A 25,038-nucleotide genomic window follows, 5' to 3' on the forward strand; every position below is an offset into this window, starting at 1 on the left:
ACTTCATTCTCTGCTCACTGTCACAGTAGACCACTGCATAGGGACAGCCACCTGTCCTGCTGATCACTACCCCCCTAAACAAGCAGGTGCCATGTGCTCAAGAGGATCTGTCACCAGAGTTAATACAAACACCATCAGATCTAAATTCAACCTGGGCCCCCTCCCCAGAAAGTCCCTTGCAGTAGAAGTACCACGAAGGGTAATCTTGCTCTATCCTCCATTCCCCACTGCTGCCAGGGTGTTATCTGTGTGAAGGCTTCACCCTGTGCCCTCGAAGGAGAGGGACTGTAGGTCCCCCTGAAGGGAGATGCTGACACAGAGACAGAACCATGAACAGTTTATTGGGGAGATACCAGGAGAGACAAAGCACAGGGTACAGGATGGGCAGGGAAAGCATTCAGACCACCAGGAAGAAACATTCATATCTTGACTAGATATAAACTCATTGGAGCCTGGTTGTTGGAGGTCAAGGAAGTCTTCAGATTACAAAATGATTACCCTGTAAGGCAAGAGGATTTGGGTTAGTACAATGGGAACTTATGTTTTCCTAAATGCTCTCTGCCTTCCATACTGTATCTGAGGCCTTGGATGAACACTTGGGTGTGTGGCCACATCTGTGAGTCTGTATGTAATAGACAATAACTGTCCTCACATCTCACATAGAAATATCTGATTGTACCTGTTCTCTGAACTATATTTTACTACATTGTGGCTAGGACCTGACATTTAATAGAAAAAAGGGGGCTCTTTGCCTTGTCTTTAAAATGAGAATTGCCACTACCGGGGCTGAGGTATTACACTCTTAGTGTATTTTATGGACTTAAACAAACACTTTTTGATGCTCATTGGCATGGAGCTATTTTCATTTAAACAGTGAGAATGGTGAATGGTCAGAGCCCAGATTCTTTGCCAATTATTATTTTTTTTTTCTTTTTGAGACAGAGACAGAGAAAGCACAAACTTGTGAGCGAAGAGGGATGGGGGAGAAGGTGAGGGAGAGAGAGAATCCCAGATAGGCTCCACACTCAGCACCGAGCCCGAATTGGGCCTCAATCTCAAAAGCTCGAGATCATGATCTGAGCAGGAATCAAGATTCTGCTGCTTAACCCACTGAGTCGCCCAGGGGCCCCAGCAGGTTCTTTATGTACTTCAACTCCTATTGTTCTAGTGACCTCAGAATCCAGTATGTTCTCTCTATGACAGATTAAAATAAAAGCTGAGGCCCTGAGAAGGTCCCACTGAGAGCTGGTATTTGGACTGAGAAATCTGGAATACAGGCAAATCTGGACACTGGGACTGAAGTCCCAGAGAAGTGCACAGCTATAGGCAGGGTGGTGACGCAGATGCGGAGGCCTGGTGACAGGGCTCCAGCTAGGGCTGCTCCTGGCCAACCCTGACTCTCCCACTAACAGTCTGACTCGGGCTGAGGCCAGGGCGGCCACCATTCACTGGTTCTCCGTCTTGTCTTCATGTTTTCTCGCTGCTGGACTTAAAGTCAGCCAGACAAGAATCCCCAAAGGCCAAGTTAAATTTCCAAATCTCCACAACACTCTTTCACATGGTTCAGAATTTTCAGAAATTCAGGGAAACAACGCTCTTCACAGACTATGAGTGAAGGGATTCATGGCAAAAACGACATTCTGAGACAAATAACGGCGTGATCCACACTGTGTGAGTGAACACATGCTGCAGTCGGTGTGGACGGCATGGTGTCTTCACACTCACTCTCAAGCTGCTGGCCTGCCAGGAACGGCCTCACCCTCCCTGAGAGAAGCCCAGCCTCTCCCTGAGCACCTCGGGCCTTCTGGGCATCCACAACCTCCTGTTTCTGTGTGACTCAGGGCTCCCTCCCTTCTTTCTGGATACATCTCTAGTTCTTCCCTTATACAGAACACACGGTCTATGTCCTGTCATCAGTGTGTCCCTCCCTTCTCTCAGACACACACCTTCAATTCCTCACATTAAGGCCTCATCCCTCCCGGAGCACAGAGCATCATCTCCATACCATATGTGTGTGAAACCTGCTGTGCCCAGCATTCGGAGAAGGGCAGGTCTCTGCCACCACAAGGAACCTACAACCCTCTCAGTATGACTGGAAGACAAGGTCCATCAATTCTAAGTACAGAACAACCAGAAGAAAGTTACCATGTCTTTAGCAGTCTTCACTCCCTCATGCCACGAGAGGCCTGTGGGCAGCACCGCTGGTCCTTGTGGAGGACGCTCCAGCATCTGTATCTGACCCACACCATGGAAAAGACAGAAGCTTCTCCACCTGGAAGTGGAAGTGACTGAGCAACATTCCAGCAAACCCTCTACACCTGCCTCCGGCATCTGCCACTTTTTCTTTCATTCTCACCTCCCAGACCAGACAAGAGCATTATCCACAAGTTTCTAAGCTACAGAGGACAAGGGCAGACCCCTACGCTAATGAACAATGAAGGGACCACTTCCCTGTGTCAGGCGTTTATACAACTAAGGAAATGACAGCTTAAACCCTACACACTGCAGATGAAGTGAGAGGTGTTTCATCCCTCCCAGAACAACGTATGCGGATGCTGGATGTGTACGACGGAAGAGACAGATGTCTGCCATTGTGCAAGGGAGACACTTCCTTTCCAACAATGGCAACTGCCCACTGCTTAGTGTGCGCAAATAGCCAGGCACAAGCACGTGTGTCCTGAAGAACTTCAGAATCATACAGCGTCCCCAGCCTGGTTTCCCCTTGAATGTCAAGCCCTGAACACAAACTCTGCCTTTGCTCCACTGACACAACCAGAAGGTGATGATCTGGAAATAGACGCCTGTAAGCTCTGCATGAAGACTTGCCACTTTGAACGGGAAACGACACCACACACAGACCCCAGGATATACCCAACACACAGAGGTCAGGACACTGTGCTGCCCAGAGAGGAACAGGACTCCAGAAATGGGTACAACTGAAAACGCCCCAGCATTTACTTGGTTCTTCTCTGGGACCTTCTTGGGCATGGTGCTGCTATTGTCCCCTTGAGCTCCACAGGCTTCTGATTGGGACCGAAGGCCGAGAAGGGACAGAGGTGGTTTCAGACTGACCGATCACACAGGATTCAAGCCAACCCTCTACCCCTGCCCCAGCCTATTCCCCTCTCTCCTTCCGGAGGGTCCACTGTGTTTCTCACAGGACTCCCCGGACCCCTGTGGACGAAGGCGGGAACTGTCCATCACCCCCTCGCAGATACAACCACTCTTCCTGGGACATATGTTTCCAGAACTAATCTATAATGCTGGACAACTGGGGGTCTCCACATGTGAGACTGATGTGAAGGTTGTGCTTCGTCCAGCCCAGAGCCCAAAACATCGTGTCTGTGTAGTGCACCTGGGCAATGCTTCTATGTCTGTCCTCTGTGGAATGTCACTTTTCTGCTCCATAGTAGATGCCTGCTGCCCAGTTCTGTATGGTGAACCAGACAGTCCATGAGATGGACGTCAGACAAAGTGGAGGAATGTTACCATGTCCTCACTTGGGCTTATTGCTGCATTGCAAAGCCTTGTGGTACCACCTCTCCATCCTCTCCACCGACAGAAGTGGTTCAACTATGAATAAGCTCTATGACCCATGTCAATTCAGATCATCTCACCTTGTGGTGGAGGAACGAAGTGTGGCCGAGGCCCCCATGTCCACCACTGTGGAGGTGGATGAGGAGGAGGGAAGTCTGGTACATTCCACCCCATGTGGTAGGGCATACGGAGGAGCCCTGGGCAATGAGGGAACTCTCTCACACCTCTAGCAACCTGCAGAACAGACAAGAAAATATTTTAGCAAAACAGACAAAAGTTGCAACACCAAGAAAAGAAACCAAAAGAAAGAGCTCCCAGCATCCGGCTCCTTCTCCAATATCACCTTCCAGGAGAGCTGCATCATGCTAGAAACTTACATGTCCCTCCCAGCTGGGGCCAGTACAATGAGGGGGGAGACGGCAATGGCTGTTACAGGAATAGCCTGTCACCACACATCACTGCCCATGTTGGCCCACATTATCCAGCAAGAAGTAGTGTCTTCAAGATGAAAAAGGATCATTGCAAACTAAAGCAGCACATTCCAGACACGGAGGCATCGACATCCTGAACAATACTTCCTCTATCCTCCTCAGACACCAGAGAAGATTTTGCTTTGGGCAGAATAGAGAGAATGTGACGAAACTGAATGCCCTTTCTCCACAAATTTTCCAAGCCACTTGAGGGGAATCGTTGGCGTATAAGTCCCTGACTCTCCCCACGCTGCCCTGCTCCTGACAAAGGGGTCCTCTACTCTCTACAGTTTCTGTCCATGGCTACAAAGACACTTGAGGAATTAGGGCCTTGTGGTCTGACAGGGGCACTGGAAAAGTGTCGTCCGAGGGACATGATATCAAAAACCTTTATTTACACTGAGCAGCTGTGCTTGTCTTTTTTTTTTTTAAAGATTTTATTTATTTGACAGACAGAGATCAGAAGCAGGCAGAGAGAGAGAGAGGAAGGGAAGCAGGCTCTCTGCTGAGCAGAGAGTCTGATGTGGGGCTTGATCCCAGGACATAGGATCATGACCTGAGCCTAAGGAGAGGCTTTAATGCATTGAGCCACACGGGCATCCCCTGTGGTTGTCTGAAAACACAGTCATTTGGAAATTTCAACCTACTGAGTTCCAGAGTAATTTTGTACAATGGGAAATGAAGATGGGAAGGCCATATGAGAGAATTCACAAAAGGGTATATGCTTCCCAGTGGAAAACTCCACACGTGTGATGAGAAAAGAAATCAACTCTCACAGTAACTTAGGACCCAATGACCTGCTCCTGGAAACCCAGCTGAAGGGCTGGGAGGCAGTGATCATGCACGTAATCACTGATGTCCCCCTTCAGAACGTGTGACCCAGTGTGCGATTATGACAGTGCACATAAGAGCTTTGACACTTCAAAATACTTGTAGAAAGGGTCTTAAGTGGGCTGGTTCTGCAAGGCACGTTTTCCAGCAGAAGTAAAATGGAGATGACTTGTGAAACATGCCCTGAGAACATTGCAGACTGCAAAGGAGACAGTATAAAATGCAAGGAGAGTTTTCCCCAGTTTCCGTTTGTGAGGATTACCAGACCCATCTATCCCCAGCATGAGCACAACACCAGTGCACCTGAACGTAACCTAAAGGGAGTCAGGCTGGCCAGAGGACTTCACTGTGGCGGGAGGGGCCCTCCTCCCCCAGTTACTTCCCCAGAGTGCACTGTGGGCAGGCAGGGGTACACATCCGCACACACATCTTCCTCACCACCATGTTCCAATACTATAGCATCTGTGCCAGAACGGCTATCCGCCCCCTGGGTCTCACCTAGCACCTGGGGTGAAGAGATTCCATGGGGAAAACTACTGTCACCACATGTTAATATAGATCTGCACACCTCGACAGAGACAAGAGTGTGACACCAAGGATAATCAACTAAGGAAAAAACTCCATTCACGACAGGCCAGTATCTACAGCTGGGACCACACCACCCCCATCACAGCAAACAGAGCAGCTCCTTCTATACATTGAGAACAAACAAAATGATAGGTCCTGGAAAGCCTGTTGTCCACACGTGGAAGTGCATGTGCTTATGGGTCAACCGGAAGCCCACCAGCATCCCCCCTGAACAGCTCTGCTTCCCTCCCTGACAATGGGATCTCCTACACTCCACAAGGGCTGTCCATGGCCACAGACACCGCTGAGGAGATAGGAGTGTCCGGAGTCCTGCAGAGGACCTGGAAGGAAGAGTGCTTTCTGAGAGTAACAGTACCCCTTTGAGTGAGCGAGACCAGCTCTGTGGATCTACGTCCCCGACATTCGGACAGTCCTTAGCTCAGGCACAGAGCAAATGCCTAGTCTTTGGTGCTGAGACCCACTGATGGGCCGATTCGATACCCCCAAATGGGAACCAGTGTGTCTGGAGAGCACAGGCAATGCTCCCAAGATGGGTCGGGAGAGACCCTATGAGTTGGCACAGCCATCAGACCCCATCAGAACCCGCTCATGGAAGCACGAGTAAAACACGTGTGAGGTGTGGGCCTTGCAGAGAGTCACTGGGATTCCCTCTTCAGGGCTGCTGCTCCAGGGGGTGTTTTCTATGACACACCTGGCACCTGCCAGAGTTCATCATCATCTCACCCAGGGGCTAACTGGAGGGATTCCAGCTGTCGTCTTCATCCACTCAGAAGGGACGCACGGGAGGTCACAGCTCACCTTCCCCACAAACACTCAAGCTGCCCAAAGCATGTGGGGCAAGTGTGACGCGGTCCTGGCTTTTCCCATTTTCCATCTGAGGACCTCTGCAGATACCCTCCCAGGTTAGTCTCCTGACCCGAATACTAAAATAGCTCCAGCTCCCGCAGGAAAGCAAACCGCAAGGAGTCAGCCGGACTAGCTGACTTCACTGTGGGGTGAGATGTCACCCTCCTCGAGTTATGTACACATAAACATACACGCACGTCCACACACACACACACACATACACACACAGATGCATGAGGTGAGCATCCTACCATCACGTGTCTCAAAGCATCTACAGCTTTGGGAGGAAGCACAAAATTGAAGATCTCTAACGGAACAGGCGGAGGCTCCTGGGTGAACAGCGTGCACTCTGAAAGGGATGATCGCAGGACACACACCAAGGCCACAGGCTAGGACAGGGACCTGTCCACACTGCAATCCATTTCAGAAACGGACACAACTAAAAATGCCCAAGCACTTACCGTATGCATCTCTGGGTCGCTTTGAGGGCTAGTGCTGCTGTTCATCCTGGGAACCACTCTAGATGCTAGATCAGACAAAGGTCAGAGTTTTATATTGGTTTCGTGCCCTCCATGCCTTCCTCTCCCCATCTTGCACTCTTTCCCACACTTGGGTCCCTTATCAGAGGGTTTTCACCCGTGACTCAAGTGAGTCCTTTGCAACGAGAGACACCAGTCTCCTCTTGCCTGAGACACTCCAGGGCCCTGGTTCCAGTGTTTCTGTAAGTAACCCATCACGTGTAAACAGGTCGGGGTACAACTGGCTATCAACACTAAAATTGGGGTGCTCAACACACATCAGAAAAAAATCACTTTATCTTCATAGATTAAACACCTAAGTGAGAATAGCCTTGCGTGGGGACATCCACAAACCCTCAACATGAACAGCCCATGTTCTCTTCTCAGGCCACAGGTGAATGGTTCATTTGTCCATCCTGCATTTGGGACCTAGAATGCGTGACTGGCCAACAAATAAACATTTCAGGGAAGAAACAGACTTTGACATTTGTATAGTCACGAAAAAAGAAATCATAGACAGATTGAGCAATAAAGCTATGGCATTGCACCGATAACATGAGAGGAGTAAAATATATTTCATTGCTCAATATGGTCCTATAGATGACAAATAAAACAAAAATATAGAAACCTCCATAATGAGTAAATAAATGCCCTTTTTCACAAAAATAGTTTTTTTTTTTTTTGTCAAGGTTTGACCACTGAGTCAAGGTGGAAAGGGCGCTCGTCTCGCACCTTCTCAGGCTCAGCTCTTCCAAAGGGGGGGGGGTAGCAGGGGGAAGGTGTGGAGTGGCGTGAGCTCCACCTGTCACGGGGGCAAGTGTCCTGCTGCCTGGGGACATATAAGAAAAGCAACCTCCTGTCACCCCTTCAGACAACCTGCAGGCTGGAGGTGGACACACAGCAATCACCCACAGGAACAGGAAGGACACCGTGTGGTTTTCACAGCAGAAATCAGGCTGCTGCATTTCACATCGTGCTCCCTACCTTGCCACACAGGCTTCTGCGACTCAGGCCTTCCCGGCATCAGTTCCCGCCTCACGGATCCCACAGGCAGCATCTCCCTTTGCATCATGCGCAGTCTTGAACACAGAAAAAGAATGGACATCTCTAAGAATTACAACACCACGTCCTCTCCTAGGCAGTAAACAGCATAGCCGTCACCTCTCCAAACACCCGTAAAAACGCACGTCAAACTCTCACACCTGTATTTCAGGTAGGCGTTCTCCCTGCTCTGCTGCATCATCCTTGTTTCCCAATACCGAGCCTTCATCTGCGGCAGAAAAACACGCCCACCTTCAGTTGTGCCCGACTGTGCCGCAAACGAAGATGAGGAAAAGGAAAATACTTACCCAGTTAGCCAGAGCGTTCCTCTCTTGAACTGCGATCTGAAAAAGCCAACACACCAGAAACCCATGTTCAGGGCTCTAAGGGCCACGACCATCACCTGCAGGGGGCGCCAAGGGGTCAGTGTGTTGGACACAACTCCCATTACCTTGTGGTTGAAGGTGAGGTTAGACTCCTGCAGCTCTTCCCGCATTTCTTCCACTTCTTGTCTGTGAGGGGGATAATTGTTTTCTTCAGACAAAACCCAACACTGGGTGTGATTTTCAATCATCTGCCAATGTGGCCATCCTCCTCTTATCTGTCCCCTCATACAATTGATCCTGACACAGGAAACACTTTCACCTGACTATAATTGGACTGTGGGATCAAAGCTGTTCTTACAGCCTTTCCTTCATCATTTTTCTTTGCCTGCGGGATCAAAACCGACAAAACTTCCTTACCCGTTTTCAATCCTTCCCTCAGTTATCACATGACAAATGTCTTTTGTCATGAAGCTCTATTCTCCTTTAACTTCTATCCTCACTATGGTTCCCAGGTTTGCAAAGACCAGCACCATCAGATGCCACTACTGGGCTTATGGGAAAGACTCATCCTAGGACAAACTGTTTTCCTCCAAACACCACCTCAAGGACGCTGGTATGGAGCTAGTTTCCACAGTCAGGCCAACACTGGGGATCCGGATATGTTTAGTAACGTAATTGTTTTGTGCCTTATCTTTCTGTGTCAGTTAATTCGCTCTGGATACATCCTCTGAATTTTAGTGTATATTACTTAATTGAGTCCTCAAAATGTACAAAGATTAACAATCCAAAGGGAGGGAGGAGTCAAGATGGTCGAGAAACAGCAGGCTGAGATGACATCAGGTAGCAGGAGACGAGCTAAATAGCTTATCAAAACATTCCAAACACCTACAAATCCAACAGGAGATCGAAGAGAAAAAGAGCATCAATTTGAGAAACAGAAAATCGACTACTTTCTGAAAGGTAGGACCCACGGAGAAGTGAATCCAAAGCGACGGAAGAGAGACCCTGGGGGGAGGGTCCGGCTTCTGACAAGCAACAGAGCACAAAACCAGGACTTTTAAAAGCGGTGCGCACTGAGGGACGTCGCTCCAGAGGCTAAACCGGGCTGAAGCCCGTGCAGGGACAGCGTGCCCCCAGGTCCTGCAGGGTCACAGAAGGCCCGGGGGGGTGTCTGAGTGTCATAGAACACGCAGGTATTAGAGCAGGGAAGCCGGGAACAGAAAGAGAGCCAAGGAGTGACCTCTCAACTCAGCGTTACCTTGAACCGTAATCCATGGCACAGGATCTGGGGAAATCCCCCCAAAAGAGCTCAGCGACCTAAGGGTTTCGGAGACTCCAGGTGGAGCTGTGTGCCAGAGACAGAGACACTTGGTCACAGCCTGGGTGAGGTCTGAGCGCAGCCGGAGGAGGCCAGGGAGAGGGAAATGATGAGTGCTTTTCCCTGAGGGCGCACTGAGGAATGGGTCCCTGAGCTCTCAGCTCCTCCAGGCCAGAGATTGGGAGGCCACCACTTTCATTACTGATCTCTGGAACTCTACGGAAAGTGTTCAGGAAACAAAATCTCCTGAAAGCGACCCCAGCGGATTACTTAGCCTGGCCTCTGGAAAGGGTGGTGCAATTCTGCCTGGGGCAAAGAGACCTGCGGATCACTACAACAGGCCCCTCCGTGAGAAGACCAACAAGAAATCCAGTCAAGACCAAGTTCACTTACCAAGGAGAACAGCGGAATACCAGAGGAGGCGAAAGCAAACCATGAATTCACGGCTTTCTCCTCATGATACAAAGTTAATTTTTTTAACTTTACTTTTTTTATCTTCAGCTAATTTTTTTTAACTTTTACCGTATCTTCTTTTAACGTTTTTTAAACTAGTTTATCTTAACAATACTTTCCATTAAAAAAATCTTTTTTGAACCTTCATTATTATTGTTAATGTTATCCTTCATTGTATCTAACTTCAGTTTCTGTATACACGTAGGGTTTTTTCTTCTAAAAAATTTGGGGTACAACTTCTTCTAATAGATGAAACTACACCCTAAATCTACCACCGGGCTTGTTCTACTCTCCAGCCTGAGCAATTCTTCTCCACTTTCTTTTTCTTTATTCTCCCAACCAACTTACATATCAACTCTTTCTTTAGAAATTAAAAAAAAAAATTCTTTCCATCTTAATAGTCATATTCTGTCCTTTCACCTTTCATTGTGTTTACTCTTATATATGTTTTCCATTCTTTAAAATTTTGGGAGGTAATTTCTTGTAAGAGACAAAAATACACCCAAAATTAAGTGAATGACCCTGTTCTAGTCACCAGTCTAATATGTATATATAATTTTCTTTTTTATATTATTTCATTATTTGTATTCTTTTAAAATTTTTTTCCCAGAACTTCCTTTTACCCCCTTTCTCTCCCACCATGATTTGGGGTCTCTTCTGATTTGGCTCAAGCACACTTTCCTGGGGTCTTTGCCACCCTTTTAGTATTTTATTTGCTCCTTCAAATATTCTTATCTGGACAAAGTGACAAGGTGGAAAAACTCACCACAAAAAAAAGAACAAGAGGCAGTACCGAAGGCTAGGGACCTAATCAATATGGACATTGGCAATATGTTAGATCTAGAGTTCAAAATGACAATTCCCAAGGTTCTAGCCACGCTCTAAAGAGGCATGGAAGATATTAAAGAAACCCTATCTGGAGATATAAAAGCCCTTTCTGGATAAATAAAAGAACCACAGTTTAACCATGTTGAAATCAAAAAAGCTATTAAAGAGGTGCAATCAAAGATGGAGGCTCTTACTGCTAGGATAAATGAGGCAGAAGAAAGAATTAGTGATATAGAAGACCAAATAACAGAGAATAAAGAAGCTGAGCAAAAGAGAGACAAACAACTACAGGACCACTTGGGGAGTATTCCAGAGATAAGTGATACCATAAGACAAAACAACATTAGAATAACTGGGATTCCAGAAGGAGAAGAAGAGAGAGCAGAGCAGAAGGTCTATTGGAGAGAATTATTGGAGAGAATTTCCCTAATATGGCAAAGGGAGCAAGCATCAAAATCCAGGAGGTGTAGAGAACCCCCCTCGAAATCAATAAGAATAGGTCCACAACCTGTCATCTAATAGTAAAATTTACAAGTCTTAGCAACAAAGAGAAAATCCTGACAGCACCCCGGGACAAGAAGACTGTAACATACAATGGTAAAAATATTAGATTGGAAGCAAACGTATCCAAAGTGACCTGGCAGACCAGCAAGGAATGGCAAGATATATTCAGAGCAATAAACGAGAACAATATGCAGCCAAGAATACTATATCCAGCTAGACTATCATTGAAAATAGAAGGAGAGGTAAAAACATTCCAGGACAAACAAAAACTGAAAGAATTTGCAAACACCAAACCAGCTCTACAAAAAATATTGAAAGTAGTCCTCTAAGCAAAGAGAGAGCCTAAAAGTTGTAGATCAGAAAGGAACAGAGACAACATACAGTAACAGTCATCTTACAGGCAATACAAGGGCACTAAATTTATATCTCTCAATAGTTCCCCTGAATGTAAATGGGTTAAATGCCCCAATCAAAAGACACAGGGTATCAGAATGGATAAAAAAAAAAATACCCAACCATATGCTGCCTACAAGAAACTCATTTTAGACCCTAAGACACATCCAGATTTTTAAAGCGAGGGTGTGGAAAACAATTTACCATGCTAATGAAAATCAGAAGAAAACTGGAGTGGCAATCCTTCTATCAGATCAATTAGATTTTATGCCAAAAAGACTATAATAAAAGAGATGAGGAAGGACACTATATTATACTCAAAGGGTCTCTCCAACAAGAAGATCTAACAATTTTAAATATCTATGCCCCTGACATGGGAGCAGCCAACTATATAAACCAATTAATAACAAAATCAAAGAAAGACATCAACAATAATACAAGAAGAGTAGGGGACTTTAACACTCTCCTCACTGAAATGGACAGATCATGCAAGCGAAAGATGAACAAGGAAATAAATGCCTTAAATGACACACTGGACCATCACAGATGTATTCAGAACATTCCATCCCAAAGCAACAATACGTATTCTTCTCTAATGCACATGGAACATTCTCCAAAATAGATCACATTCTGGGTCATAAATCAGGCCTCAACCGGTATCAAAAGATTGCGATCATCCCCTGCATATTTTCAGACCACAAAGCTCTGAAGCTAGAACTCAATCACAAGAGGAAAGTTGGAAGGAACTCAAATGACAGAGAAAGGAAGCTAAAGAGCATCCTATTAAAGAATGGATGGGTCAACCAGGAAAATAAAGAAGAATTGAAAAAAAAATTCATGGAAACAAATGACAATGAAAACACAATGGTTCAAAATCTGTGGGACACAGCAAAGGCAGTGCTGAGAGGAAATATATAGCGATACAAGCCTTTCTCAAGAAATAAGAAAGGTCTCAAATACACAACCTAACCCTACACCTAAAGGAGCTGGAGAAAGAACACCAAAGAAAACCTAAACTCAGCAGGAGAAGAGAAATCATAAAGATCAGAGCAGAAATCAATGAAATAGAAACAAACAGGGGCGCCTGGGTGGCTCAGTGGGTTGGGCCTCTGCCTTCGGCTCAGGTCATGATCCCAGGGTCCCGGGATCGAGCCCCGCATCGGGCTCTCTGCTCAGCGGGAAGCCTGCTTCCTCCTCCTCCCTCTCTCTGCCTGCCTCTCTGCCTACTGCCTACTTGTGATCTCTCTCTCTGTCAAATAAATACTTAAAATCTTCAAAAAAAACAAACAAAACAAACAAATAAACAAAACAATAGAACAAATCAATGAAACTAGGAGCTGGTTCTCTGAAAGAATTAATAAGATTGATAAACCCCTGGCCACACCTATCAAAGGAAAAGAAAAAAAGGACCCAAATTAATAAAATCACAAATGAAAGAGGAGAAATCAAACCAACACCAAAGAAATACAAACAATTATAAGAACATATTATGAGCAACTCTCGCCAACAAATTTGACAATCTGGAAGAAGTGGGTGTACTAGTAGAGACAATATTATCTACCACAAGTGAGCCAGGAAGAAATAGAAAACCTTAACAGACCCATAACCAGTAGGGAGACTGAAATAGTCATCAAAAAATATCCAAACAAATAAAAGCCCAGGGCCAGATTGCTTCCCAGGGGAATTCTATCAAACATTTAAAGAAGAATTAATTCCTATTGTCCCGAAACTGTTCCAAAAAAAAACTGAAATGGTAGGAAACCTTCCAAACTCGTTTTATGAGGCCTGCATCACCTTGATCCCCAAACCAGACAAGGATCCCATCCAAAAAGAGAATTACAGATCAAGATCCTTGATGAACACAGATGCAAGAATTCTCACCAAAACACTAGCCAATAGGATCCAAGAGTACATTAAAAAACGATTATTCTCCACCACCAAGTGGGATTTATTCCAGGGCTGCAAGGTTGGTTCAACATCCGCAAATCAATTAATGTGATACAATACATTAAGAAAAGAACAAGAACCACATGATACTCTCAATAGATGCTGAAAAAGCATTGGACAAAGTATAGCATTCCTTCCTCATCAGAACACTTCAAAGTGTAGGGATAGAGAGCACATATCTCAATATTATCAAAGCCATCTATGGAAAACCCACTGCAAATATCATTCTCAATGGAGAAAAACTGAGAGCTTTTCCGCTAAGGTCAGGAACACGGCAGGGATGTCCATTATCACCACTGCTATTCAACATAGTACTAGAAGTCCACGCCTCAGCAATCAGACAACAAAAAGATATCAAAAACATCCAAATCGGCCAAAGAAAAAAAAAAAGTCAAACTCTCACTCTTTGCAGATGATATGATACTATATGTGGAAACCCCAAAAGACTTCACTCCAAATCTGCTAGAACTTGTACAGGAATTCAGTAAAGTGTCAGGATATAAAACCGATGCACAGAAATCAGTTGCATTGCTTTACACAACAACAAGACAAAAGGACGAAAATTAAGGAGTCAACCCCATTTACAACTGCACCAAAACCCACAAGATAATTAGGAATACAACTAAGCAAAGAGGCAAAGAATCTATACTAAGAAAACTCTAAAGTACTCATGAAAGAAATTGAGGAAGACACAAAGAAATGGAAAAAGGTTCCATGCACCTGGATTGGAAAAACAAATATTATGAAAATGTCTTTGCTACCTAAAGAAATTCACACATTTAATGCAATCCCTATCAAAATCCCCCATCCTTTTTTTTTTTTCAAAGAAATGGAACAAATAATCCTAAAATTTATATGGAACCAGAAAAAACCTCGAATAGCCAAAGCAATATTGAAAAAGAAAGCCAAAGTTGGTGGCATCACAATTCTGGAATTCAAGCTCTGCTACAAAGCTGTCATCATCAAGACAGAATGGTACTGGAACAAAAACTGACACATAGATCAATGGATCAGAAGAGAGAACCCAAAAAAAATACACCCTCAACTCTATGGTCAACTAATCTTCAACAAAGCAGGAAAGAACGTCCAATGTCCAAATGACAGTCTCTTCAACAAATGGTGTTGGGAAAATTGGACAGCCACATGCATTAAAATGAAACTGGACCATTTCCTTACACTACACAGGAAAATAGACTCAAAATGGACGAAGGACGTCAATGTGAGAAAGGAATCCATCAAAATCCTTGAGGAGAATACAGGCAACAACATCTTCAACCTCAACCACAGCAACTTCTTCCTAGAATCATCATCAAAAGGGAGGAAATCAAAGGCAAAAACAAACTATTGGAACTTCATCAAGACCAAAAGCTTCTGCACAGCAAAGGAAACAGTTAACAAAACCAAAAGACAACTGACAGAATGGGAGAAGATATTGGCAAACAACATATCAGATAAAGGGGTAGGATCCAAAATCTATAAAGAGCTTCGGAAACTCAACACCCAAAGAACAAATAATCCAATCAAGAAATGGCAGAGGACATGAACAGACATTTCTGCAAAGACATCCAGATGGCCAACAGACACATGAAAAATTGCTCCACATCACTCGGCATCAGGGAAATTCAAATCAAAACCACAATGAGATACCACCTCACACTAGTCAGAATGGCTAAGATTAACAAGTCAGGAAATGACAGATGCTGGCGAGGATGCATAGAAAAAGGAACACTCTTACACTTTTGGTGGAAATGTAAGCTGGTGCAACCAACTCTGGAAAACAGCATGGTGGTTTGTCAAAAAGCTGAAAATAGAGCTACCCTATGACCCAGAAATTGCACTACTGGCTATTTACCCTAATGATACAAACGTAGTGATCTGAAGGGCCACGTGTACCTGAATGTTTATAGCAGCAATGTCCACAATAGCCAAACTACGGAAAGGACCTAGATATCCATCAACAAATGAGTGGATAAAGAAGATGTGGTATATATATATACAGTGGAATACTATGAAGCCATCAAAAGAAATATCTTGCCATTTGCGACGACGTGCATGGAACTAGAGGGAATTATCCTTATCGAAAGAAGTCGACCGGATAAAGACAGCTATCATAGGGTCTCCCTGATATGAGGAAGTGGAGATGCAACGTGGGGGGTTGTGGGGTAGGAAAAGAATAAATGAAACAAGATGTCACAAAATAAACTGAGGGATGCTGGGGGGAAGGTTGTAGGGAGAGGATGGTGGGGTTATGGACACTGGGGAGGGTATGAGCTATGGTGAGAGCTGTGAAGTGTGTAAGCCTGGTGAATAACAGACCTGTACCCCTGGGGCTAAGAATACATCATAGGTTTATAAGAAAATTAAAAAATTTAAAAAAAAATCCAAAGGGAACTTTTCAGGAGCCAACAGTATGTAGTGTCTGAACTTACCTGTACTTCTCCATTTCTTCTTCAGTTACTTTCAGATATTTATCGGCAGCTAACAGCTCATTCTTAGTTGCATTCAATTCATACAGTTTCTCTTCTAGCTTCCTAAGATGGGAGAGATATATACATTGTCCAGTAGCCACGGTCCTGAATTTTTGCCATTTATTCTCTCTAGCACACTTGATGGCCTATGTTGGAATGTCCCTGCTAAAAGCACAGACTGACAACACAACAGGGAAATGAATGAAGGCCCCATTTAGGGTTGAAGAAACATCAAACTTTTGCTGCTGGCCAAGCTCCCTGCAATCGGGGCTGTCTTTTTACTTGTCTACTTTAATTCATTCACCATGTCACCAAATAATATTGCACTCTGTGCCCTCTTGGAATGCGTCTTTGGTTTGAGATGGTGAAGGCTCATTTCAATTCAAAGTGAAAAGCCAAGCCTGACGAGCTACACTCATTAGGATGAATAGGGGCCCATCATTAGGCTCTGTGGGGAGCCCTGATCCTCAGACCAAGGCTGTGCCCCCACATTCAGCCCAAAGGAACTTCCAGAATATGGCTTCACTGGTATGGAAACTCACTCCCACACATCTCTAGGCTTTAGAAGTACAACCCCTGGCCCCTTGTGAAAGATCCTGGTATAGGAAAAGGCCAATCTTAGTGCCGAAAATATGTTCTCATATAATCCATGTGAACTGTCACATACTCAGGGTGTTATCTCAGTGGAACATAGTTCAGATGTAAATCTGTCAACTCCAGTGACTCTACCTTTATTTAAAAAAAAAGATTTTATTTATTTATTTGAGAGAGAGAGATCTCAAGTATGCAGAGAGGTAGGCAGAGGGTGGGGGGGAAGCAGGCTGTCCACTGAGCAGAGAACCCAATGCTGGGCTCCCTCCCAGGGGGACCATGAACTCAGCCGAAAGCAGAGGCTCTAACCTACTGAACCACCCAGGCCCCCCAAGTCAACCTTCTTGACCAAAACCAGCTTCATGGATGGTGAAGGCAGCAAACGGTGATGCTTTAGAAAGTTTGGTCTGCTGGGCTGCCCTCAACTCTTTTGTTCATGGTGTTCATTCACAAGGTTTCAACAGGACACTTGTCAAGAATCTCATGCAGAAAGACTTAGGGACAGACAAAAGCTCTAGAAAGAGAAGGACAGGAGCATCTGCTTCTGGTCTCTCAACCATCCTTCAGCAAATGTCTTCTGGAGCGGCAGTCAGTGTGTGGCTCAGGGATATGGTGTTGAAGAGAGAAAGGTGGTCAGGACATTGGGCCTGCCCCAAGAAGGTCCTGAAGTACGTACATTAAAAGTAAGACTCCTTTCTTTGCCTGAATTGTGTTCTAACAGCAGAAATAAAAGTAATGAAATATTCTTATTATTAAAATTAATATTATTTCAAAGATTGATTTGAGAGAAGGAAAGAGTGAGGGGAGTGGGTCTTTACCAATGAACAGAACCCAAGTGCCTGTGAGAGAGAGTGGCCCCCACCCCCGATGTGGGAAGGAATAACACAAAGCTGAGTCTCCAGGGTAGACAGGGAACAGTTTTGCTTTTCCACATGAATGAGGGACTCCAACGTCCTTATCTCTCCTGAGAAATAAAAGGACACACTGGACAAGAGAGCAAACTTGTGAGTGAATGCACCCAATTTCTAAAGAGCACATGAAGAAACATGATAATCAGATGGAGAAGAAGGAAGCCTAGGAGAAAGCCAGCCTGGCAGTGGGAGCCAGTTTCCGGAGGACACACTAGTGAATTCTAGAACAGGCAAGTGAATACAAAGTAAATGAACAAGCAACCTTTTGGGGACAGTTTGGAATGCAACAAGTGAAGCTCTCATCCAGCCAGCAAAGATGAGACTTAGTGAAACTGCAGGCTTTGGTTGGGATCCAAGAGACATACACCTAGAAAATCGTGTGGAGGGGCACCAGGATGGCTCAGTAATTATCTGCTTAAAAGTATTTGGTACAGGTCATGATCCCAGGGTCCTGCAATAGAGCCCCACACTGGACTCCCTGTTCGGCAAGAAGCCTGCTTCTCCCTCTCACACTCCCCCTGCTTGTGTTCTCTCTCTCGCGGTGTCTCTTTCTGTCAAATAGATAAATAAAATCTCTTAAGAAAGAAAGAAAGAAAGAAAGAAAGAAAGAAAGAAAGAAAGAAAAAAAAAAGAAAATCAGGTGGTCAGGAAATACCCTGGCCTTCTAAGGTATTGGGCTGCAGCGAATGATCTCAGTTGTACACCAGATAAAGGGACCCAGTATTGCTGGAGCCCCAGCACACTTTCCACAAAGAAACTTTCCCTGTTTCTGCAGGAAGAGAATTCCATTTTTCTCTCCATGTTCTGGACCCAAGTCTCATACTGAACAAGAAATGGACCTAATGCAGGAGTGGTCAGAGCATGTGATGAGAGTTAAAATGTAGACTGATCCAGAGGGGATCCATGTATCAAAGTGATTAATGCTGGTACCTTCCCCCTTCTTCCCCAATGAATCACACAATAACATGTGGCAAGTCATTAGAACAGAAAGGAAAATTCAGGTTACACAAATCAAGACAGGAAGGGCAGGCACAATTCTACAGAATGCATTTGGCAAAAATACACAAAGATCCAATTCCAGAAGATCCAAATACTTGCCGCCACGAAAATTCATACAACAATATCTATGACAACACAGCAATAGCTTACTCTTCTGCAGTCAGTTTTCGGTTTTCAGAGAACTCCACCACCATATCCAATTTTTTCTTTAGCAGGTTCAATTCTGCTTCTTTAGAACTCAGGGCATTACACTGGTCTTCCAGGAATGTTTTCCTTTCTGTAAAGGATGAGTTTAATTTTCTATGTTTGTGCCATGACTTGAGAACTTGGTTTCAATGGGGAAAGGAGAAGGGCAAGGCTGTGAAGGCAGAAAGGCATTCTCTCCCTGCCCGATGCAAACTCATTGCCACCATATGGAGATTTCATCCCCCAAAACAAAGTACCTTTCAGTTCTTGGTTTTTTGATGTCAAGGCTCTCAACTCTTGATCCGCCAGTGCATCTTGGGCCTTTAAGACAGATTTGAGAAAAGACATATGAGGGCACCTAACAGGACAGGATCATGGAGGGCAACAAAGAAAGCCCTTGAGGCATAAATGGAATAAGGGGCAAGTAAAGAAACTAGTTCATGTCAAAAACCGCACAAATGGCTTTCTTAGAGGAACTGATATAAAATAATATTCTACTATACATATTGGGCTTGTTATCATCCTTCACTGCTCACGTATTTTGTGGGATTTTCTATGTAACTTGGAGGGCAGCGCTGAATGATGTGATGATTACCCAGCTGTGAAATAAACCATACTTCCTAGGCCTTGAAATTGCAAATCTCATCGGGGTGGTCCTAAGTGAAATCACAGTTCACGGTTCAGTAGAGGTTGCTGTTCCCAGATGCCCACGCTCTACTGCGCAAACAGCACAGGAGTACACTGCACTCACCTCACCCAAATAAACCAAAAGCCTCCCAAGCCACATTATAGTACAACTAACACCTAACTTTTACCACATCCACATTCTTAATATTCATTTCTCTCTAAGCTTGTAAGAGAGCCTGTTTACAATGAAGGGAGTCCTTCAAATTTTCATTAATCTCTTCCACCTTTTTGATGTTCTCCTTCAAGAAAACATATTGAATGAGTAACAGTGATTCATTCCTTGGGGCACCTGGGTTGCACCTGGGTGGCCCAGTCTGTGGAGTGTCTGACTCCTGCTTTCGTTTGCCTCAAGTCCTGATCTCAGGGTCATGGGATTGATCCCCGCATCAGGCGAAACACTCGGCACGGTGTCAGCTTGGCATTCTCTCTCTGTCTCCTTCAGACCCCCTCCCCTCACTCTTTCCTTCTCTCAAATCAATCTTTGAAATAATAATAATTTTAATAATAATAATATTTTATTACTTTTATTTCTGCTGTTAGAACACAATTCAGGCAAAGAAAGGAGTCTTACTTTTAATTTACGTACTCCAGCAAGGGAACGCTTATGTTCTCTCTTCGTTTCTGCTTGCTTCTTTGCTTCCCTGGCCTACAAAAAATATGAAAAAGAATCAGAAGTCCAAAATAGCATGTTAAAGAAACGTATATTTGTGCCTCTCCTTTTGTGACAAAGAAAGAGGCTGTACTCTACATTTGTGAAGCTTCTCTTACTCAAGGACCATTTCTGGGTTGCATGATATAGATCGATAGAATGAACTACCAGAGGGTAAGTAACCAATATGAAATCACAAAAAAATATTTGAAAGGGCACACATACCTTCTCCTCCCAACTCGCTATGTTTTTTTCAAGATCCCTGTTTTCGTTTTTAAGGTTATTAATCTTCATCTTGATTTGGTCTAAAGTAACTGAAAGGAGAAAAAAGAATTTTAAGATAATTAGCAAAAACAGCGACATTGAATAATCCCAATATATTAGCACCAGAGTACATTCTCTGACACTTGGGTGTCACTAACTTGCTAGCATTCCCATTGTGCCTGAAGGAAGCATGTTGTAGCAGCATTTGAAACCTAAGACATTCTATATCAGTGAGATTCCTACTTAAAATGTTTTTCAAACATAAAAAAAGAAACAATCGAAAGCTTTCTCATTTTTCTCCCACCTGTAAGCACCATTCTTGGAAAATTCAAACCTTGCATATGCTAATGTCATCGCCAGAGATGTGACCGAAAAATCAAGCATCCTAGCAACTAACATCTCTCTCCTCCAGTGATTCAGATAGATACAAAAGCAGGTCCCTGCAAACAACACATAATGAGCAAAACTATACATTGTTCCTGCTCAGTGGATCGTCCACTTCCAGGTCCTACTTGGAATTCCACACAAGGAAAGCTCAAGATGTCAGGTGAGTGACAACTCACAGGCCTTCAGAAACTTTCTGCTGCTCCCAGATCGCCTTTCATGGACCCCAGGCTGGGGGCTCTGGAGGACCAGTTCTCTGCTATAAACACATTTGGGTACAATCTCCACGTTACAGAGAGTCTTTGGAGGCCCTGGATAATGCACAAGCCTGAGAAGACAAGCTTTTTTCATCACAACAGGAGAATGTTACCCTCCACCCTTAAAGGAAAACAACACTCATGAGGAGACTGATGGCAGCTGCATAACACTTGTAAGGTCTAGAACACAGACTCCTCTAAGAGCCACTTAATTTTCTCATCGTGGGGCACCTGGGTGGCTCAGTTGGTTAAGGGTCTGCCTTCTGCTGGGATCAGGATCCTGGGTCCTGGGATCACATCCCACATCCAACTCTCTGCTCAGCAAGGACCTGCTTCTCCCTCTCTGTCTGCCTCCCACTCTGCCAGCTTGTGCTCTCTCTCTATATATATCTAGTGAATAAACAGAATCTCTTAAAAAATAATTCTCTCATCTTGCCTCAAAGTGCAAACTTCTCTTCTCCTGACCCACTGTGAGTGCTCTCCTGCTCTGAGACCTCTCTTCTCACCAGAACCACTTCCACACTCACAACAACGAACAATGACATTCAATGGTTTCCTAAGTGCCAGGTGGCCACCCAGGCCGTCAACAGCCAGCACCATGGAATCACCACAATCCATGATCCCCACATTATCCCCGCTGGCACAGGCTTTATTCCATTCATTCTCCCCTGGCAGGCAACGACCCCTCCACTTCAGACTTAAAACCACAGTTTACTTCTCTCCTGTAACACACGCTCTGTATGGCGATATCTACCTTCTTCCCTATGTGTAGCCATTTTGCTAGACTCAGAGAGTTTTCTCCTCTTGACATTTCACCAAGAGCCAGCTCATGGTGAAGTACTCACTCCAGACCTCACGGTGTCATCATCACTTGCCTCCTAAACATGTCTCTGCAAAATTATACCTTGTATTCTCCCTAGTCCCACGAAGAGTTCCTTCTCCTGGTCTCTTAGAGATGGCAACTCCCTCCACACTGTCACTTAGACTCCACATGGGGAAGAGAAGCATTTTCAAGACTTAAGTCAGTGAGACATCAGAAGTCACCATATTTATCCCTCATCAAATTAAACACACATCAAATACGGGTACTGAGAATTTTTGGCAAAGAAAACTGAAGCCCCAAATCTTACCTTCGTATTGTCGAGGCTTTATCTAAGAGAGGAAGAAACAAAGATAAGCTGGATGACAAAACATATTATGAGTAATAATCTATAGTACAGATAGTACCACAATAATAATCCAAAGATATTACAACAATCACTTTGCTTAGCAGCATGAATTCACAGGATTAAAAAGGAAGATAAAATTAGAATTTCTGATGAAGTCATCATGGTTTACAATCAATTTATTTGTGATCTTATTTGTCAAATAAATAAATAAAAGCAAAAGAATTTCTGAAGTCATCATGGTTTACAATCAATTTATGATAAAGAGCACAAGTTGTGTTTAACTTATTTTTGCCCCCAAATTCTATTCACATAGTAGTCAATGAATGTTCAACCTCTTCAATTTTGACAAGGGATCATGCAGACATTGAAAAGATATCCTTTAATTCATTATTTCCCTAGCTATTTTTTATGTTAGTCACCACACAGTCTGTCATTAGTTTTTGTTTTCTTGTTTTTTTTATTTTTTATTTATTTTCAGCCTAACAGTATTCTTTGTTTTTGTACCACACCCAGTGCTCCATGCAATCCATGCCCTCTCTAATACCCACCACCTGGTTTCCCCAACCTCCCAACCCCAAGACTTAAAACCCCTCAGATTGTTTTTCAGAGTCCATAATCTCTCATAGTTCACCTCCCCTTCCAATTTCCCCCAACTCCCTTCTCCTAACTCCCCATGTCCACCATGCTCCACCAATAAGTGAAACCATATGATAACTGACTCAGCATTATTTCACTCAGCATAATCTCCTCCAGTCCCATCCATGTTGCTAAAAAAGCTGGGTATTCGTCCGTTCTGATGGAGGCACAATACTCCATAGTGTATATGAACCACATCTTCCTTATCCATTCGTCCGTTGAAGGGCATCTTGGTTCTTTCCACAGTTTGGCAACTGTGGCCATTGCTGCTATAAACACTGGGGTACAGATGGCCCTTCTTATCACTACATCTGTATCTTTGGGGTAAATATCCAGTAGTGCAATGGCAGGTCATAGAGAAGCTCTATTTTTAATTTCTTAAGGAATGTCCACACTGTTCTCTAATGAGGCTGCACCAACTTGCATTCCCACCAACAATGGAAGAGGGTTCCCCTTTCTCCACATCCCCTCCAACACATATTGTTTCCCGTTTGGTTAATTTTGGCCATATCTCAATGTAGTTTTAATTTGAATCTCCCTGAGGGCTAGTGATGATGAACATTTTTTCATGTGTCTGATAGCCCATTTGTATGACTTCATTGGAGAAGTGTATGTTCATACCTTCTGCCATTTTTTTTTGATATGATTATCTATTTTTGTGTGTGTTGAGTTTGAGGTGTTCTTTGTAGATCCTGGATATCAACCTTTTGTCTGTACTGTCATTTGCAAATATCTTCTCCCATTCCGTGTGTTGTCTCTGTGTTTTATTGACTGCTTCCTTTGCTCTGCAGAAGCTTTTGATTTTGCTGAAGTCCCAAGTTTATTTTGGCTTTTGTTTCCTTTGCCTTTGGGGACATATCTTGAAAGGAGTTGCTGTGGCTGATATCGAAGAGATTACTGCCTATGTTCTCTTCTAGGATTCGGATGGATTCCTGTCTCACGTTGAGGTCATTTATCCATTTTGAGTTTATATTTGTGTATGGTATAAGAGAATGGTCGAGTTTCATTCTTCTACATATAGCTGCCCAGTTTTCCCAGCACCATTTATTGAAGAGACTGTCTTTTTTCCACCGTATATTTTTTCCTGCTTTGTCAAAGATTATTTGCCCATAGAGTTGAGGGTCAATATCGCCGCTTTCTACTGTTTCACTGTATATGTGTCTGTTTGTATGCCAGTACCATGCTGTCTTGGTGATCACAGCTTTGTAGTAAAGCTTGAAATCAGGTAACGTGATGCCCCACATTTTATTTTTGTTTTTCAACATTTCCTTAGCGATTCAGGGTCTCTTCTGATTCGATATAAATTTTTGGATAATTTGCTCCAGGTATTTGAAGAATACTGGTGAAATTTTGATTGGAATGGCATTAAAAGTATAGATTGCTCTAGGCAGTATAGACATTTTAACAATGTTTATTCTTCTGATCCAAGAGCATGGAATGGTCTTCCATCTTTGTGTGTCTTCTTCAATTTCTTTCTTGAGTGTTCTGTAGTTCTCGAGTACAGATCCTTTACCTCTTTGATTAGGTTTATTCCCAGGTATCTTATGGTTCTTGGTGATATTGTAGATAGAATCAGTTCTCTAATTTCCCTTTCTGTATTTTCATTGTTAGTATATAAGAAATCCACTGATTTCTGTACATTGACTTTGTATCCTGCCACATTACTGAATGGCTGTATGAGTTCTAGTAGTTTGGGGGTGGGGTCTTTTGGGTTTTCCATATAAAGAATCATGTCATCCGCAAAGAGAGAGAGTTTTACTTCTTCATTGCCAAATTGGATACCTTTTATTTCTCTTTGTTGTCTGATTACTGTTGCTAGGACTTCTAATACTATGTTGAACAAGAGTGGTGAGAGTGGGCAACCTTGTCGTGTTCCTGATCTCAACGGGAAGGCTGCAAGCTTTTTCCCATTGAGGATGATATTTGCTGTGGGTCTTTCATAGATAGATTTGATGAAGTTCAGGAATGTTCCCTCTATCCCTATACTTTGAAGCGTTTTAATGCATCGGATGCTAGATTTTGTCAAATGCTTTTTCTGCATCGATTGAGAGGACCATGTGGTTCTTCTCTCTTCTCATACTAATTTGTTCTATCACATTGATTGATTTGCAAATGTTGAACCATCCTTGTAGCTAAGGGATGAACCCCACCTGGTCATAGTGGATAATATTTTTAATAAGCTGTTGGATCCTGTTTGCTAAGATCTTGCTGAGAATCTTAGCATCCATATTCATCAG

At 43.9% G+C, this 25,038-nt stretch overlaps 1 protein-coding gene across 5 annotated transcripts in view; it reads right to left on the reverse strand.

Moving 5' to 3' along the window:
- Nucleotides 1-315: 315 nt before the first annotated feature.
- Nucleotides 316-25,038, reverse strand: part of LOC123392850 (transport and Golgi organization protein 1 homolog) — a 38,424-nt gene continuing 13,701 nt past the window's right edge. For 3 of the 5 annotated variants that reach the window (XM_045082929.1, XM_045082931.1, XM_045082930.1), the window contains 13 exons: nucleotides 22,127-22,148; nucleotides 20,317-20,405; nucleotides 20,014-20,088; nucleotides 19,013-19,076; nucleotides 18,720-18,846; nucleotides 16,030-16,131; nucleotides 8,283-8,343; nucleotides 8,140-8,175; nucleotides 7,993-8,060; nucleotides 7,775-7,869; nucleotides 6,734-6,798; nucleotides 3,618-3,771; nucleotides 316-499 (listed from right to left, as the gene is read on the reverse strand). In XM_045082929.1, coding sequence (XP_044938864.1) covers nucleotides 495-499; nucleotides 3,618-3,771; nucleotides 6,734-6,798; nucleotides 7,775-7,869; nucleotides 7,993-8,060; nucleotides 8,140-8,175; nucleotides 8,283-8,343; nucleotides 16,030-16,131; nucleotides 18,720-18,846; nucleotides 19,013-19,076; nucleotides 20,014-20,088; nucleotides 20,317-20,405; nucleotides 22,127-22,148 — 963 coding nt within the window. In that variant the 3' untranslated portion in view covers nucleotides 316-494. The other 2 variants (XM_045082933.1, XM_045082932.1) reach the window with 2 other exon arrangements.

Source organism: Mustela putorius, unplaced genomic scaffold (genome assembly GCF_011764305.1).
Source record: "Mustela putorius furo isolate JIRA1106 unplaced genomic scaffold, ASM1176430v1.1 tig00000633_pilon_pilon_pilon, whole genome shotgun sequence".
In the NCBI taxonomy this organism is placed as follows: Eukaryota; Metazoa; Chordata; class Mammalia; order Carnivora; family Mustelidae; genus Mustela; species Mustela putorius.